The sequence below is a fragment of the Microtus pennsylvanicus genome, chromosome 7 (assembly GCF_037038515.1).
Source record: "Microtus pennsylvanicus isolate mMicPen1 chromosome 7, mMicPen1.hap1, whole genome shotgun sequence".
Lineage (NCBI taxonomy): Eukaryota > Metazoa > Chordata > Mammalia > Rodentia > Cricetidae > Microtus > Microtus pennsylvanicus.
In genome coordinates, this window is record NC_134585.1 from 54,258,803 (window position 1) to 54,274,222 (window position 15,420).

Below are 15,420 nucleotides of genomic sequence, written 5' to 3' on the forward strand. Positions count from 1 at the left end.
ACCCTCCTGACCCACCCTAACACCAGGTGTGAGCCTCTTCCTCCGGATCACCCATTCCTGGAGGGCAGATGGACCTTCAACTCCAGTGATGACTTGGGGGACAGGTCGGCTATAACAACAAAAGACCCACAGGAACTGGAAAGATGGCTGAACGTTAGGAACATGCCAGGCAGTGGTGGTACACACCTTTAACCCCAGCACTCAGAAGGAATAGGAAGGCCAGCCTGGTCTACAAAGCAAGTTACAGGACAGCCAGGGGCCAGGACTGTTACACAGAGAAACTCTGTCTCGAGAAACCAAAAGAGAGAGAGAGAGAGAGAGAGAGAGAGAGAGAGAGAATGAGAGAATTCAGAGGTTAAGAGCACTGGCTGTTCTCCCAGAGGTCCTAAGTTCAATTCCCAGCAACCACACGGTGGCTCACAATTGTCTATGAGATCTGATGCCCTCTTTGTGTGTGCAGGCATACATGTAGGCAGAACACTATACATAGTAAAATAAATCTTTAAAAAAGAAAAACCAACCAACCCAGTTAGGAGTGCTGTCTGCTCTTCCAGAGGATCCAAAGTTGGTTCCCCACGCCCATATGGCAGCTCACAACCACCCTTAACTCCACCTCCAAGGAATCTTATACCATTCTGGCCTCTGTGAGCTTCCAGGAACATATACATAAATACAGGCCAAATACCCACACCCATAAAATAAAATACTTTTAAAAGTTAAAAAGTAAAATTCTCAGGGCTGGAGAGATACCTCAGCAGTTAAGAGCACTGGCTGCTCATCCAGAGGTCCTGAGTTCAATTCCCAACAATCACATGGTAGCTCACAACCATCTACAATGAGATATTGTGCCCTCTTCCAGCCTGCAGGGATACATGCAGGCAGAACACTATACATAATCAAATTTTGAAATAAAATTCTCAGTTCATTTATCATTAAAAAAAAAGAAGAGGAAACCCCACTTATACACATAAAATAAAAAATAAAAATAAATCCTAGATGGTTATTCTTTACCTGAAAATATTCTATGTCTTAAGAGAAATATCCATCATACCAGCTAGTTTTTATGTACAAGTATACTGTAGGACAATGGTCTTGTACCCTGTAAAGATTTGTCACTTGTATTGGTTTAATAAAATGCTAATTAGCCATTAGCCAGACAGGAAGTATAGCGGGGGCAACTAGAATAGAATTCTGGGAAGAGGAAAGGCTTAGAGAGTCTACAGTCATCACCCAGACCAAGAGGAAGCAAGATAAGAATACCTCACTGATAAAAGGTACCAAGCCATGTGGCTACCACAGACAAGAATTATGGGTTAATTTAAGATGTAAGAGTTAGTTAATAAGAAGCCTGAACTAATAGGCTAACAACAAGTTTATAATTAATGCAGGCCTCTGTGTTTTTTTTAAGATTTATTTATTATGTATACAACATTCTGCCTACATGTATGCCCACATGCCAGAAGAGGGCGCCAGATCTCATTACAGATGGTTGTGAGCCACCATGTGATTGCTGGGAATTGAACTCAGGACCTCTGAAAGAGCAGCTAGTGCTCTTAACCACTGAGCCATCTCTCCAGCGCGCCCCCCCCCCCCCCCCCCCCCGTTTCTTTGGGACTGAATGGCTGTGGGACCAGGCCGGACAGAAACTCTGTCAAACTGAAGTAGGATCTTTTGAGAAGGAACCTTAACTGAGAAAATCCGTAGGACTGGCCTTTAGGCGAGCATTGTCCTGACTGATGGATGATTGATATAGGAGAGCCTTGCTCACTGTGGTGGTGCCACCCCTGGGCAGGTAGTCTCAGGTGGTATAAGAAAGTAGTCTGAGGCCAGGTATGGCAGTGCACTCCTTTGATCTCAGCCCTGGCAAGGCAGAGGCAGATGGATCTCTGAGCTGAGACCAGCCTGGTATACAAAGCGAGTTCTAGGACAGCAGGGACCACACAGAGAAAAAGAAAAAAAGCAAGCAGACTGAAGCAGCCATGTAGAGGAGGCCTGGCCTGTAAGCAGAGTTCCTCCACAGCCTTGAGTTTTTCTCCTGACATCCCTAACAAGCTGTTAATGAAATAAACCCTTTCCTCCCCAAATTCTTTTGGTTGTGGTGCTTTAACACAGCAGTAAAAATTAAACCAAGACAAACACATACAAGCATAGTGACTTCCTTTTTAATGTCCTGGATGGGTGTGATGGCACATACCCATAATCCTACCAGGAAGCAAGACACACTGCGGTTGCAAATGCTCTGCCTCACTAGGTACAGGCCCAGGGGCAAGGGAGCAATGGTTAAACACTGAAGTCCCTTCTCAGGTAGATGCTGAAAAACGTGGACTCACTACCTCCCACATCCCACTCTACCGAAGGTCAAGTGACACTTAGACATCTTCTCAGGGCCTAGATTTAAGATGGAGAGGGCCCTGATCTGATCTCTTGCACTGTGGACCACAGACAGCCCACCAAAACAGTAAGTTCTAGGTCTCCAACTAAAAACAAAATGGGGCCAGGTGGTGGTGCAGGCAGACTTTAATCCCTGCACTTGGGAGGCAGAGGCAGGCAGATCTCTGATTTTGAAGCCAACCTGGTCAATGAAGTGAATTCCAGCATGGCCAGGGCTGTTACATAGAGAAATCCTGTCTCAAACAAACAACAAGGGGGTGGCTGGAGAGATAGCTTGGTGGTTAAGAGCACTGATTGCTCTTCCAGAGGACCTAGGTTTAATTCCTGGCAACCATATAGCTCAGAACTGTCTATAACTCCAGAATCCAACACCCTCACACATACATACAAGAAAAAAACAAAACAAAATAAGAATGGATAAGCAAATAGAAGTGGGCGACTGCAGCGATGGCTCAGTGATCAAGTGTGGTTTGTTCTTGCAAAGGACTCATTTGGTACCTAGCATCCACACTGGGCAGCTTACAACCATCTCTAACTCCAGTTCTAGGGGGAAGTAAAAGCTGTGCCCTTCAAAGGTCCCTGCATTCATGCGCACATATCCCTAAACACAGAAACATTCACACAATTAAAAATAACAACAATAAAACAATGAGTAACAAGCATGTTGTCAAAGTGGCTCTTCTGTGAAGTCCCTTCCCTGGAGCCATGAACGTGTACCCCATGTCATAAGGAAAGAATGGAAGGAGACCATGAGACCGTGATGAACGAGTCTGAGAAGGCACTATGTCATGACGGAAGGCTGGGCTTCTGTGGCTGGACAGCCCTAGCACACCCAGGGGCACAGCATGCCAGTCCTCTGAGGCAGCTCAGTTCAGGGGGAGTGTGATGCTTGCCTTTCACCAGGGAGGAACCAGCCTTGTCCCATAGATCCAGGTCTCCCTGGGACAGTTCCTTAGTACTAATTGCTCAAAGGGAGATGCTTCCTGTCCTTGCCCGCGTTTCGACGCCTCTTTCGGCTCAGGAAACTCTCCAGCTTCTTGCTGCGTTTCAGCTCCTTAAACTTCTCAGCTAGGGCCAACTGGCGCTGCTCAGCTAGATAAAAAGAAAGCAAGCTGGTGAGCAAAGGAGGAAGACCTTATTTCCTAGTCCCACATCCGGGACCCCTTATGCTGGGCCGTTGTTAAGAGCCATGGTGTACGAGAGACACAATAACTGTGTTGTGTGATCAAACAGCTTCATGGATGCTGATAGCAGAGGCCCTGCCTCTACTAATGAGCTACAGCCCCAGACACCGAGCAAGCTTTTCCTTTAGTTAAGAAATGAATCCAGGGCATTTCTCATACTAGGCAAGTCACATTACCCCTGAGCTATCAAATATTCCTGCCTAAAGTAACTTCTCTCTCTCTCTCTCTCTCTCTCTCTCTCTCTCTCTCTTTTTTTAAACAGAGTCTTACTTTGTAGCCTGGTCCTGACCTGGAACTCACCTTGTAAACCAGGCTGGCATTTTGTTGTTGTTTTGTTTTTAGAGACACGGTTTCTCTGTTCAACAGTCCTGGCTGTCCTGGAACTCGCTTTGTAGACCAGGTTGGCCTCGCCTGGCAACCTTGAACCCTCTCTTTTTTTAAAAAAATATTTGTTTTTATTTTATGTGCAGCAGTGTTTTGCCTGCATGTATGTCTGTGTGAGGGTGTCAGATCTTGGAGTTAGACAGTTGTGAGCTGCCACATGCATGCTGGGAATTGAACAGGGAACCAGCCCCCGGCCTTGAACTCTTAAGAGCTGTTGAGTGCTCCTTCCTCCCAGGTGCAGGGACTGAAGGTGTGCACCGCTGAACCTGGCCTCTGAGCTTACGCTTTATGACTCAAGTCGTACTCATCGGAACCAAGATGGGCAAACAGTAGAGACGCAGTGATAGGAGATAAAAGTGACAATCTCCAGCTTTGGTTTTTTGTTTCTTTTGTTTTGTTTTCAAGACGGGTTTCTCTGTAGCTTTGGAGCCTGTCCTGGAACTCACTCTGTAGACCATGCCAGGCTTGAACTCACAGAGATCTGCCTGCCTCTGCCTCCCTAGTGTTGGGATTAAAGGCGTGTGCCACCACTGCCCGAATGCTTTTTGTGGGGGGACAGGGGCTCTAGTCCAGACCAGCCTCAAACTTCTACATATCCAAGGACAACCTTTATCTTCCCATCGTCCCAAGTGCTGAGACTGCAAGCATATCCACTATTCCTGCTTGATGTAGTAGAGATCAAACCTAGGGCTTAATAAATGCAGGCGAGCACTCTACTCCCTAAACTACCCTCCAATCCGCCCACAAACATCATTTGAGTGCAAATACAGATGGACCCCAAGTACCACTTCCCACTGTTCTCACTTCCCCAGTTAGGACAGGTCCTCCTCAAGGACTCGTGAACCCCAGGACGACAGCCACACAAACTGGCCCCCTCGTAGGCTTTCAAGAGTGTGGCCCCACTCACATTTCTTCAAGAAGTATGGCCGGTGGCCCTGCTGTGCCAGAGCCCGCCGCTCCTGCTTCAAGGCCAGGCGCTGCTCCTGCTGCTGCTTTCGCTCCTGCTGTGCCATCTCTTGCTGTTCCTGAGGATCCGGGGTGAGGTAGGATGGAGGTGTGAACAGGAGGGACTCTGAATCACACCTGCCTTTGACTGCTCCCACCACCCACCTGCAACTAGCATCCTCACCATTCGCCGAAGCAGCTGCTGCAGCTTCTCACGCTCCTCCCCTGATCGGCGCTTCTTCAACTGCTTTTTCACAAGCTCCACGAGGAAAGTGAATAGCATAGTTAACATTCTGTGCCAAGCTTTATTATAACAAGTTCACACAAATTAACACGAAATCAATGAACAATGTGTGTAGTGTTGGTGTCTGAGGATCCAGCACAGCATTAAATCTCTATTCTAGCACTGGGCTATAGCTCCCAGCCCCTGGCCCTTTCTTTCTCTCTCTTTCTTTATAAAATAATTATACTTTTAGCCACTGAGCCACACTTTCATGCCTTTTTATCCTTTTTGTGGTTAGAAGACTAAAGCAGCCAGGTGTTGCGGCTCACACCTTTGATCCCAGAGAGGCAGAGGCAGGAGGATCTGCGAGTTCAAGGCCAGCCTGGTCTATGTAGTGAATTCCAGGAGGGCTAGAGCCACAGAGAGACCCTGTCTCAAAAAAACAAAGGAAGGAAGCCGGGGGGGGGGGGGGGGGGGGGAAGGGGGATGGATGGGGAAAGGGAGGGATGAGGGGAGAGGGAGGGAGGGATGAGGGGAGAGGAAGGGAGGGTGGGAACAAAGTAAAGCAAAGCTGGTAGGAGGCTTCAGTGAGTTAAGGTGCCCGCCACACAAGCCTGAAGTCTGAGTTGGACCCCTGGAGCCCAGAGTGGAAGGAGAGATGGGAAACTGCCAAGTTACCCCCTGTCCTCCGCATTCAAAGGGGGACACGTGAAGACCTACGCACACTAAACAAAAAATACTGAAGCAACATTATGTTACATGTAGTCAGTTAGGAACAGAAAGACACTGATATATTCTTTTGTTTTTTGAGACAGGATCTCTCTGTGTAGCCCTGGCTGTCCTGGAAACTTGCTTTGTTGACCAGGCTGGTCTCGAACTCAAAGATCCGCCTACCTCTGCCTCCTAAGTGCTGGATTAAAGTCATATATAGTCCCCACCCACCCACCCACCCACTTTGGGTTTTGGAGACAGGGTTTCTCTGTAGTCCTGGCTGTCCTGGAACTCACTCTGAAGACCAGAGTCCTCAAACTCACAGAAATCCACCTGCCTCTGCCTCCTGAGTGCTGGGATTAAAGGTGTGCGCCATCACTGACCCGCAGTCTCATGTTCTTATATGCAGATGTCATAGTCAATTTCAAGGAAGTACAGAACAGCGGCTGAGAGCCTGTGGAGGGTGTGGGGAGGGGGGACAGGCAGAGACTCAGTCGTCCAGCACAGGGCTGCAGCTGGACAAGGAGGACGCTTTCCAGGGTTTGGCAGTATACCAGATAACTAAAGCTGACAAGTAACTCAATCTATGGTTCTGTTCACTCTTCTTTTTCTGGAGGATAGAGAGATAAGGTCTCATGGCCCAAGGTAGCCCAAATTCTTCCTGCTTCCTGCCTCACATCCCAAAGTAGCAGGGATTAGAGATGTGTGCTGCTAAGCCTAGCTTAACTGAGGATAGCCAACAAGAGATTTTGACTGTTCCCAACACAGAGATGATTCTATGCGAGAAGTGATACCTAGAGCAATTACCTTGATCATTAAAACACTAAATACACGGACTGAAATGCTATCCTACCCCACAAATGTTACTAAATACTATGAATCAACTTAAAAATATATTCACTTAAAAAGAACCGCAGCAAAGGGGGCTGAGCAACTTGATCACACGGCCGCAAAACTGATGGACCAACTAAGAGCAGAAAGATCTGCCTACCAACATGCTTCCATTCTCATTCCTGACTGTCCAACATGTGCTCCAGCCCCCACCCCCAGGAATGGACAAACCAGCTTCATATTACATACCACTTTCTCCTTGGCTCGGATATCGTTCAGGAATTGGTAAGTCTTGTCAAATATCTCGGGGTTATATTCCCCTGACAGATCATCAAAGCGGGGGTCCCGGGCTACCTTTGGGTAATAAACAGCTTGTTCAGTCTCCTTTCTCTAAGGAAGTGCTCACTCCCTGTCCTTTCCTCACCTTTTTACTGATGGGAACAACCTGGCGTAAGAATGGCACTCGGACTTTGGCTGACATTTCCAGAGGCCTAAGGAGCAATGAAAGGTCAGGGTAAGTACACTGCAATCCTGGTCAAACCCAGGAAAAGACTTGAGTCAAGGTCCTGAGTATCTTGACTCTGAGGGCATGCTCCTCACCGGTGCTTATCAGCAACACACACAGGTTGTCTGGAGCTTTGCTTCGGAGCGCTTCTTCCAGCCAACTGTTTGCACACCCTGGGTCCCCCTCGGCTCTGCAACTCCAACAGCTCCTCAAAGGACATGGCAGACGTGTCTGCGGGAAGGGAAGGGCACAACTCATAGCGGTCCCTCTCAACAGCAGCAAAGACTTCATCAGGAGAGTCGGTTCAGCAGATGAAGGGACATCCTGCCAAGCCTGACAACTGGAGTTAGAGCCTGGAGTCACCATGGTTAGGCGGAAAACAGAATGACTAAGGTGGTCCTCCGACCTCTACACCCTCAGTGTAGCACATATGCGCACGCACACACGCGCATACACACACACACACACACACACACACACACACACACGCCCAGAGAGCAAAGACTCATTCTACCCCATCCTTTCCAACCTTCTCCATCACAGCAGCCGTCTTACTGCTACTGAGCAGCACAGGCTGCAATGCTGCTACACTGACATTCAACTCTCCAATAATGTTGGCTACTTGATATATCTTGTAGAGACAGAGGTAAATCAATCCACAGCCCATTTCTTTTCTTTCTCTTTTTTTCTTTTTGTTTTTTCAAGACAGGGTTTCTCTGTAGCTCTGGTGCCTGTACTAGCTCTTGTAGACCAGATTAGCTTCGAGATCTTCCTGCCTCTGGCTCTCGAGTGCGGGGACACCACCGCCCATTTCTTTTGCACACTAAAAAGAAATCTGATTGTATCACTCCTCACAGTATTTATCATGTCACCCCTGAACTCAAAAGCATTCCAGTGGCTTGTATTTTGCTCAGCTAGCCCGAAACTTAACAGAGACCAGGCCATTTTGGTGCAACGAACCTGGTAGCCTCTGCCTCGGGAGTGCTGGAAGCAGAGCTGCAGTGCGCTAATCCGCCTGCCTAAACACCAGTGTTGTTTGTTTTGAGACAGGGTTTTTCTGTGCAACCACCTTGGCTGTCCTGGAACTCACAGTGATCCGCTTGTCTCTACCTCCCAAGTGCTGGGATTAAAGGTGTTTGCTACCACCGCCCGGCTCTAAATACCTTTTCTTACAGGAAAGTGGCATAAGAACGAACTTTTTGCTTTGCTGTTTGATTATTCTTTATCTCCAAGTGCCTGAATACAGCGCAATGAAGGCTCGATTTGTTACATCCCGCTCTACTCAGCCTTCTAGGAAGAGCCCTCATCCTACTGTTACGAAGCTACCCAGGCCAGGCCTGGAGGCTTATGCCTAGAATCCTAGCATTTGGAAGGCTGAGAAGACAGGACTGCCAAGAGTTCGAACTTGACCAGGACTACACCTTAATGCACCCTCCATGTATCCCTTCCCCACCACGCTCTAAAGAAAACAAAACCAAGAAACTTCCCTCAAAGTCGTAATGCCGGAAGCACTCCCTCTCACCCGCCTACTGCGGCGCTCTGTGGCTTTCCGTTCCCGCAGCCGAATGCAGTGCGCTCCCGCCAACCCCAGGCCCTCACCCTTCTGCTGGTCGTCTGCCATGCTCCCGCTCTGCATGGCTCCGTGGGAACCTTGGGACCTAGCCCTAGCGCCAGCTTTTGGCATGTTTCGCGTAGTCCGTAGAAGACACCACTTCCGTTCATTGCAGCTATTCCAAGTCCCACCCCTTCCGGAAGCCTGAGCCAATGTGGTTAAGGACCCTGGCAGAAGCGCTGCTCTGCAGCCGTCAGACCTAGGCTCTCGGGTGGATTAGGCACTTGGTGCCATTGGGTTTCTTCAAATGCGAGGCTGCGAAGCCAGAACCTGAAGTGGCCCCTCTACCAATTCCATCTTAGTCCAAAGAAACACGACACGTTTAGAGGCTTTGCGTTTTATAAAACCAGAGCTGGCTGATCTTCGGGGGTACAACAGCTAGAGGATGGGTGAAGCTGTCTGTTGGTCCCCACCCCCGAGGGCCGGGGAGGGAGGGTTTCATGCCAACAGCTGAGGCTCCTCTCAGCTCCCGGGCGGATGCTCAAGCAGGGAGAGGGATGGTCACGGGGAGAGGGAAGCTCCTGAGGCTCCGACACTGCTGGCTTCTCCTTCTCCCCACTCCTGTCCCTTTCCAGCACAGCCTGGCTACCCAGCTGGCCTGGGTCAGAGCAAAGGTCCAGGAGCAGTGGAAGGGAGGTGAATGGGAACAGAGCACCAAGGGAAGGGGCCCTCGGCCCAAGGGAGGAGAATGGCCCTCCCCCCAACAACTCCCCACTGAATTCACAGCACAGAAAACACCTCTAGTCCATCAACTCCACGTGGAGGTATACTGAGTCCAGGGTCCAAAGGGGCAGGCAGGTGAGACGGGCAGGGGCAATGAGACAAGAGCAGGCTCAGGAGGGGAGGCAGCAGAACCTTCTTCCTATCCATGGGAGGAGACAATGGGACGGCTGATATTGCTGTTGGTGGTCATGGCATTGAGCTCCCACCTGGAAGGCCAAAGACGGGCAGAGAAGACACAAGAGGTTGTCTCTATGGCAAGCCCAGAATTCTTTGGACAAAGCCTGAACACAGCAGCCCCTCCAATTTCCCACAGCTACCTCTTCCTTACAGCCCTTTTGGGTTTGACCACCAGACCCCACCCACCCCTAAATCCAACACCACCTACTCATCCACCTCCAAGCTCTTACGGATATCCTGTTTATGTTTATACAGACTCCTGAGTCCAAGCACCTGGATTATGTGTACCCATCTCAGTAAACATCTTAGCGTATCTCTCCTGCTCTTCACAGACCCAGCCCAGCAGCCCTTCCTCCTCATCCCACAGGAGCACCCTTCTTGCTGTCTATTTCCACTGGCTTAAGGTCGTGATTCCCTCACGTTCTCCCTAAACTTTAGGGCCTAAGACCTTTCCCATCTGCCCCAGCAAATTAAAAGTATGCTTTGAGCAGCTTCCACTCCACAAAGACTCAAGAAACACTCCCCACTCTGAGACACTCAGCCAGGTGCTCAGCAGGAAGGCACCTGCACCTGTGTCAATCTAGAGTCAGCCTGGGACTCATCAGGTCAGCGGATAAGCTCGGCTCGAGTAGGGACCGTTTCAAAATAACCAAGAGTAAGTGATTCATGAGTGACATCAGGGGTTTGATTAGAACTCAATAATGGAATTCAGAGGCAAGAGCCCAGGACCTCTCTCAATTTTGGAACTGGGGTGGGGGGTGGGGTCCACAACTCTTCAAATTTCTACTTGCAGTCAACCCTGAGATATATCCAACCACTCTCAGTACAGCACCAAAACAAACTGCACAAGGAAGCAAAGCTTCTAAGTATGGCTCCAAAAACTCAAAGGTTTTCTTCATACAGCTGACAGCCGTCACATGATGGCTGCACCTTTATGCCCTTGTTCTCATAAACACTTCCTCTCCAGCACACAGAAATGTCTGAAATGTCTGTCTTCTGCATACTGAGACACCTGTGCTGGCCCTGCACCCTCAACCAACCCCTCCTCTGCAACCACTTGCTGTACCTGATATCATGGGGCAAACAGGACTGGTCCAGGTTATACTGAATCACGGCCAGTTTGCACAGAGTCTTCAGACTAGGGCCTTTAATGGAAGCATGGGAAGATAGTCAGAGCAGAGGAAAGGTCCTACCCTGGTCACTACCCAGAGAGAGAAGCTGAGAATAGGAGCACTTCAGAAAAAAGTACTTACTAAAGTCCAAGATGTGTAAGTCAGAATGATCTATGAGGTCAAATTCATCTCCCAGGCCTTCCTCGGGAGAGGGGCTGTAGAGACAGGAAGAGGAAGAAGGAGGTGGTACAACTACCCACAAGACCCCTTTCTCAGATGCCTCCCTCTCTTCTGTTACAGACGTAGGCCCGCTCCTGAGTACTCCCCTCTCTCCTAACCTGGTACCCCCAAAGAGGACAATCTTATCACCAACAATACAGCAACACTGGCGCCGGCGGGGACATGGTCCTTTCCCCTTTGGTTCAATCTTCTTCCAGGTAAAGGACCCTAAAGAGAAGTTCACAGAGGTTCAATATCTAGCCAATCTAGACACCACACACAGCCCAACCCAGTCCCTCACCCAGGGTTATTCTTTCCCTCCCACCTCAACTGTTCCTTGTTGCTCCCCTAAGGGTAATGCTTTTTACCAGGGTTAAACTTCCAGAGATCATGGAAGTGCCGGTTCAGCCTTGCATTATAGCCACCAAAGATGTACAGCTCCCCGTTGTAGCCAACTGGAAGGGCAAAGACATGTCAAGAGGGAATGGGGTTGCACAGGGGGTCCACAAGAAAATAACAGACACTCACAGGCTGAATGGCTCCTGCGCCCCTCAGGCAGCACCGGAGTATGTGGACAGTCAAGCCAGGCCTCAGTTCTGGTATCAAAGACTCGAATTCGGTTGCAGTAAATCTCATTGTTGGAATGAAATGGCCCAAAGCGGTCAGCACGGCCCCCAAAGACATACATATGATTGCCCAGCATTGTGGCTGAATGGAAGTCCCTCCAGCGTGCAGGGTTACCCTAGCCAAGAGCAGAGAGATGGGGAAGCGGGTCAACATGGGTTCACAGAGGAAAAGCTAATTTAACTTCCTAGAATCTGACAGAACAAAGGGCAGACCTTTGTGCACACAAGGGTCCATGTCATGGTGCTGGTGTCCAGCTTGTGAATGTCATTGGAAAAGCAGTCTGCCTGAGTGACGAGAAAAGGAGGGAAACAGGCGCGTCAATGGTTAACTCCTTGATCCTCTACCCTTCCTCTCAAATCCGCCTATTCCACCATACTAAATTTTCCTCTCTTCTTTTTGGTATAAAACCATGGTTTTTTCCAGACTTACCAGCTGCTCATATCCCCCAAAAATGTACATGATCTTGCCTAAGACACAGGCTGAATGTCCATCCCGGGCCCCAGGAACTGTTCCTGACACTCGGGGTGTAGACCACTTGTGAGTATCTTTTAAAAGAAGTAAAAGTAAGTAAGGTCAGGTGACATATCCACCTTAATTCTGGCCTTCCCTTCTCCAATACTCCCCCAGCCCCAAGGCATCATTTGAGACCCATACTCACTGACATCAAAGGCATAGAGCACGTTGCAGGCCCCTTCAGTGTCATTGCGCCCACCCCAAAGGAAGACGGTGTCATCGATGAGGACGGTTGAGTGTCCATACCGCATATAGGGCACAACAGGAGCCTGCCCTCGGACGGCAGGCCTCACTGGGGGCAGCTTTGTCCAACGCAAGGACACTGTGGGCACAGTTCTGCTTAGCCCTCGGGAACCTCCCTCCAGGTTGCCACTTTATCCCAAACCAAGCATTTTTGTTGTTATTGTTGTTGTTTCTTCAAGACAGGGTTTCTCTGTAGCTTTGGAGCCTGTCCTACAACAAGCTCTTGTAGACCAGGCTGGCCTCAAACTCAGAGATCCACCTGCCTCTGCCTCCTGAATGCTGGGATTAAAGGCGTGTGCCACCACCTCCCGGCCCACAAACCAAACATTCTTATTCAACACCCCACCTACACAGAGACTACCACCAAACTTTATTCAGCTGCCCACTACCTCCCCTGATGTAGAAATCCAACAAAGGTACCAGGACTGGCTTACCAGCATTGAAAATGTGCACATCTATCTGACGGAGTGTCTCGTAGTCTTCACCAGAGCAGTAACCCCCGAAGGAGTACACTCGGTGCCCAACAGCCACTGCCGCATGGTTCACCCTGCGTGGCCCGCCCTCCAGATGCACTGTCCACCGTAACATCCCCTGGGTCACAGGTTACAGGAACATGCCCCCCCGGCACGGCCTGCTGCCTCTGCTACCTGTACACAAGTCGGGGCAACAGGTTCCTCAGACAAGGCTTCTGCTCGGCTCAGTGCGGCTGCCCTGGACCAGTCTCTGCCTCCAAGTGTCACCCGAGTGGCCCTCCCACACCACCCCTCTACAGGGACACTAGTCACAGTTCAGGTGGCTGGCTCTGTCCCAGGGGAGCTGCAGAGGTCAAGAAGCTATGTTCTCCCACAGTGAAGGGTGGGGCCACCTTCACCTGACTGCCAGCTCAGAAGCTGGTGGTCATGATTACCCCTACTCATGTCAACTCCACCCTGTCCCTGGCCTGTAACAAGCTCCAAGCCCCCAGCCTCTGAACCCCTGCCCATACTGGATGTGTTCTAGCTTCTGGCTCTGCTTACTGCCACCTCTCTAAGAATTTCCTCCATCTCTTAAAGGTGGGGATCTCAAAATCCTCACAGCTATTAATAGCTCAGCTAGCCACAGCCAGTCCACTGAGAGCTGGCAGGGGTACTGTAAAGTAAAAAAAGCTTTCAGGCTTTTAAAGTGGAATAGTGTCCCTACCTAGGACAGGGAACTCCATGTAACCATGGTTGATTAGCCCCTCACGGGGAGTTCTTGTCAAGCTGATCCGTTGTCCTGGGGTCACCCAGGGTGCCACGGGCACGAGGAGTCCCCTTGACAGCTGTGGCTCGTCTGCTGCCAGGACTAGAAACTGAAGCCAGAAAAGTGTATGTTGGGGGTTGGGGTAGGGAAGAGGAATCTTTTCCCTTGCCACTTGCCCAGGTTGTCTATCATAGGGAACAAGCCACTTCCAGCAGCTCTTCCTCTGTTAAGGTATCTAAAGGAGGGATGGGGCGGGTTGTACATTGGAAAGAGGACGAGAGCAGAAATGCCTTTGGGCAGGACAAGAAGAAGGTCCCAAGCATGAGACAGGTCATGGCCTCTTAAAGACAGCTTGCCAGCCTAGCGATAATGGGCACATTTGAGGGCTCTTTCAGGTTAAATCCTTTGGCAACTGGCAATGCCTTTGCCAGCAGATATCTGCTGAGTTTGGGCAGATCATCTACTCCCTATTCAAAAAGCATTGGTAGAAAGAAGAAACAGGCAGAACCTCAGGGGGCGGGGGGAGGGGGCAACAAGGAAAAACAAGGTTCCCTTGCAAGAGACAGACATGCCTTTCAGTTGGTTTGACACAGCTACCTATCCAACTTCCCCAACCCTACACTGTATGCTTTAAAGAGCCACCTCTCTCAACCTGAGATAGCAGCTGCCAAAAGTTACTCTCAATCCTCTCAATCTGTGCTTGGCAGAGAAAGCACATTGAAAGCTTTAAGGTGTGGTTGGGGGGCATGCTTTTAATACCTCAACACTGGGGAGGCCGGGGGATGTAGATGAGGTCAAAGCTGGCCAGAGCTACGTAGTAAGACCCTGTCTCAAAAAAAAAAAAAACAACCTGGGGGACGGGGGAGGAGAACCTATCATCTGCACTCTTCCTTGAAATAAGTCCAGAAAAAATGAACATGCACAGATGAGACTATCAATCCCAATGAGAGATGGATAAAGACTCCCACCGTCTTCATACGGTTAACTCAAAGGCAGGGGCTAACAGGATCTCTGGGTCTCCCGCATTCTCCACCACTACATTTTCAACCTTCCATCCACTGATGTAGCTCCCCCTCCGTGACACCTTGCAAATGACTCCCTCCACTTGCGACCCTTCCCTTCTTCATCTCCTGAGAGCTTTGCGGTTCTCTTGTCTTTCCTTCGCCCATCACTCCAAGATCCACACTAGAGCTCATTCGTCTACTTCCACGAAGGGAAGAAAACGTTCATTGTCCCTTTCCAACCATAGATGTTTCTCTCCGAGTATGACTCGACTCTGTTTCATTCCACCTTTCTCATCCGCCCCTCCCCCACAACGCCAGGCACTGTCCCCCTCCCCCTGCCATTATGCCCAGCTTCCTGATTCTCTTCAGAACCCACTCGCCCAGTTTCTTTCAACGCCTCCTCCAGCCACCAGGTCTCTCCCACCCGTCTCCAGGCCATTTCCCCCAAACCTTTCGCAGTCCATTAACACTCCTCTTTCCCAGCATCCCCCTAGCTCCCTCCCCACCCCCATCTCATCCTTCTCAGCCCCTCCCCCCGCGACTCCAGCGGTAGGCGTGGGCGTCGCCAGACCCTCCAATACTTCTCCTCCCTCACCCCATCCCAGGCTACTTGCCAGGCCGGGCCGGGGTGGGGCCACGGTTCCTCGCGCTGCTGGCAGCCTACAACCAGTTGCGCGCCAACCGATTCCTCGGTCCCCAACGAGATAAACACTGCCAGGCTCTGTCCTTCCGGCGGGCAGCGGGACGCGCACGTGCAGTGGGAACCCTGAGCCCGACGCCTTCGGGGACTTGTAG

The 15,420-nt window shown here is 50.2% G+C and overlaps 2 protein-coding genes across 6 annotated transcripts; both read right to left on the reverse strand.

The window, feature by feature from the left end:
• Window positions 1-3,035: 3,035 nt before the first annotated feature.
• Rrp36 (ribosomal RNA processing 36) lies at window positions 3,036-8,930 on the reverse strand. Its single transcript, XM_075980813.1, has 7 exons — window positions 8,774-8,930; window positions 7,270-7,405; window positions 7,094-7,160; window positions 6,919-7,023; window positions 5,089-5,163; window positions 4,867-4,984; window positions 3,036-3,483 (listed from the first exon to the last, which is right to left on the reverse strand). Exons 1-7 carry the CDS (start codon window positions 8,856-8,858, stop codon window positions 3,350-3,352), a joined length of 720 nt encoding a protein of 239 aa, XP_075836928.1. The 5' UTR covers window positions 8,859-8,930; the 3' UTR covers window positions 3,036-3,349.
• A 177-nt stretch (window positions 8,931-9,107) lies between these two features.
• Klhdc3 (kelch domain containing 3) lies at window positions 9,108-15,381 on the reverse strand. Of its 5 annotated transcripts, none has more exons than XM_075980804.1 (12): window positions 15,240-15,381; window positions 13,580-13,730; window positions 12,835-13,047; window positions 12,303-12,479; window positions 12,074-12,189; window positions 11,857-11,928; window positions 11,546-11,759; window positions 11,386-11,472; window positions 11,137-11,245; window positions 10,940-11,013; window positions 10,753-10,831; window positions 9,108-9,715 (listed from the first exon to the last, which is right to left on the reverse strand). In XM_075980804.1, exons 3-12 carry the CDS (start codon window positions 12,986-12,988, stop codon window positions 9,649-9,651), a joined length of 1,149 nt encoding a protein of 382 aa, XP_075836919.1. In that variant the 5' UTR covers window positions 12,989-13,047; window positions 13,580-13,730; window positions 15,240-15,381; the 3' UTR covers window positions 9,108-9,648. The 5 variants fall into 5 exon arrangements, with proteins under 5 accessions (XP_075836919.1, XP_075836920.1, XP_075836921.1 ...); XM_075980805.1 differs by lacking the exon at window positions 15,240-15,381 and adding an exon at window positions 15,076-15,099; XM_075980806.1 differs by lacking the exon at window positions 13,580-13,730 and having other exon boundaries at window positions 15,240-15,375.
• Between the last annotated feature and the right edge of the window lie 39 nt (window positions 15,382-15,420).

Coding starts and splice junctions, on each gene's coding strand:
- Rrp36 (XM_075980813.1), bottom strand. CDS start 8,858: ATGCCAAAAGCTGGCGCTAGGGCTAGGTCCCAAGGTTCCCACGGAGCC. Junction 7,161..7,269: donor TGTGTTGCTGATAAGCACCG/GTGAGGAGCATG, acceptor ATTGCTCCTTAG/GCCTCTGGAAATGTCAGCCA. Junction 7,024..7,093: donor TTGTTCCCATCAGTAAAAAG/GTGAGGAAAGGA, acceptor TATTACCCAAAG/GTAGCCCGGGACCCCCGCTT.
- Klhdc3 (XM_075980804.1), bottom strand. CDS start 12,988: ATGTTACGGTGGACAGTGCATCTGGAGGGCGGGCCACGCAGGGTGAAC. Junction 12,190..12,302: donor GCTCTATGCCTTTGATGTCA/GTGAGTATGGGT, acceptor TTCTTTTAAAAG/ATACTCACAAGTGGTCTACA. Junction 9,716..10,752: donor TGTTTGCCCCATGATATCAG/GTACAGCAAGTG, acceptor TTGGCCTTCCAG/GTGGGAGCTCAATGCCATGA.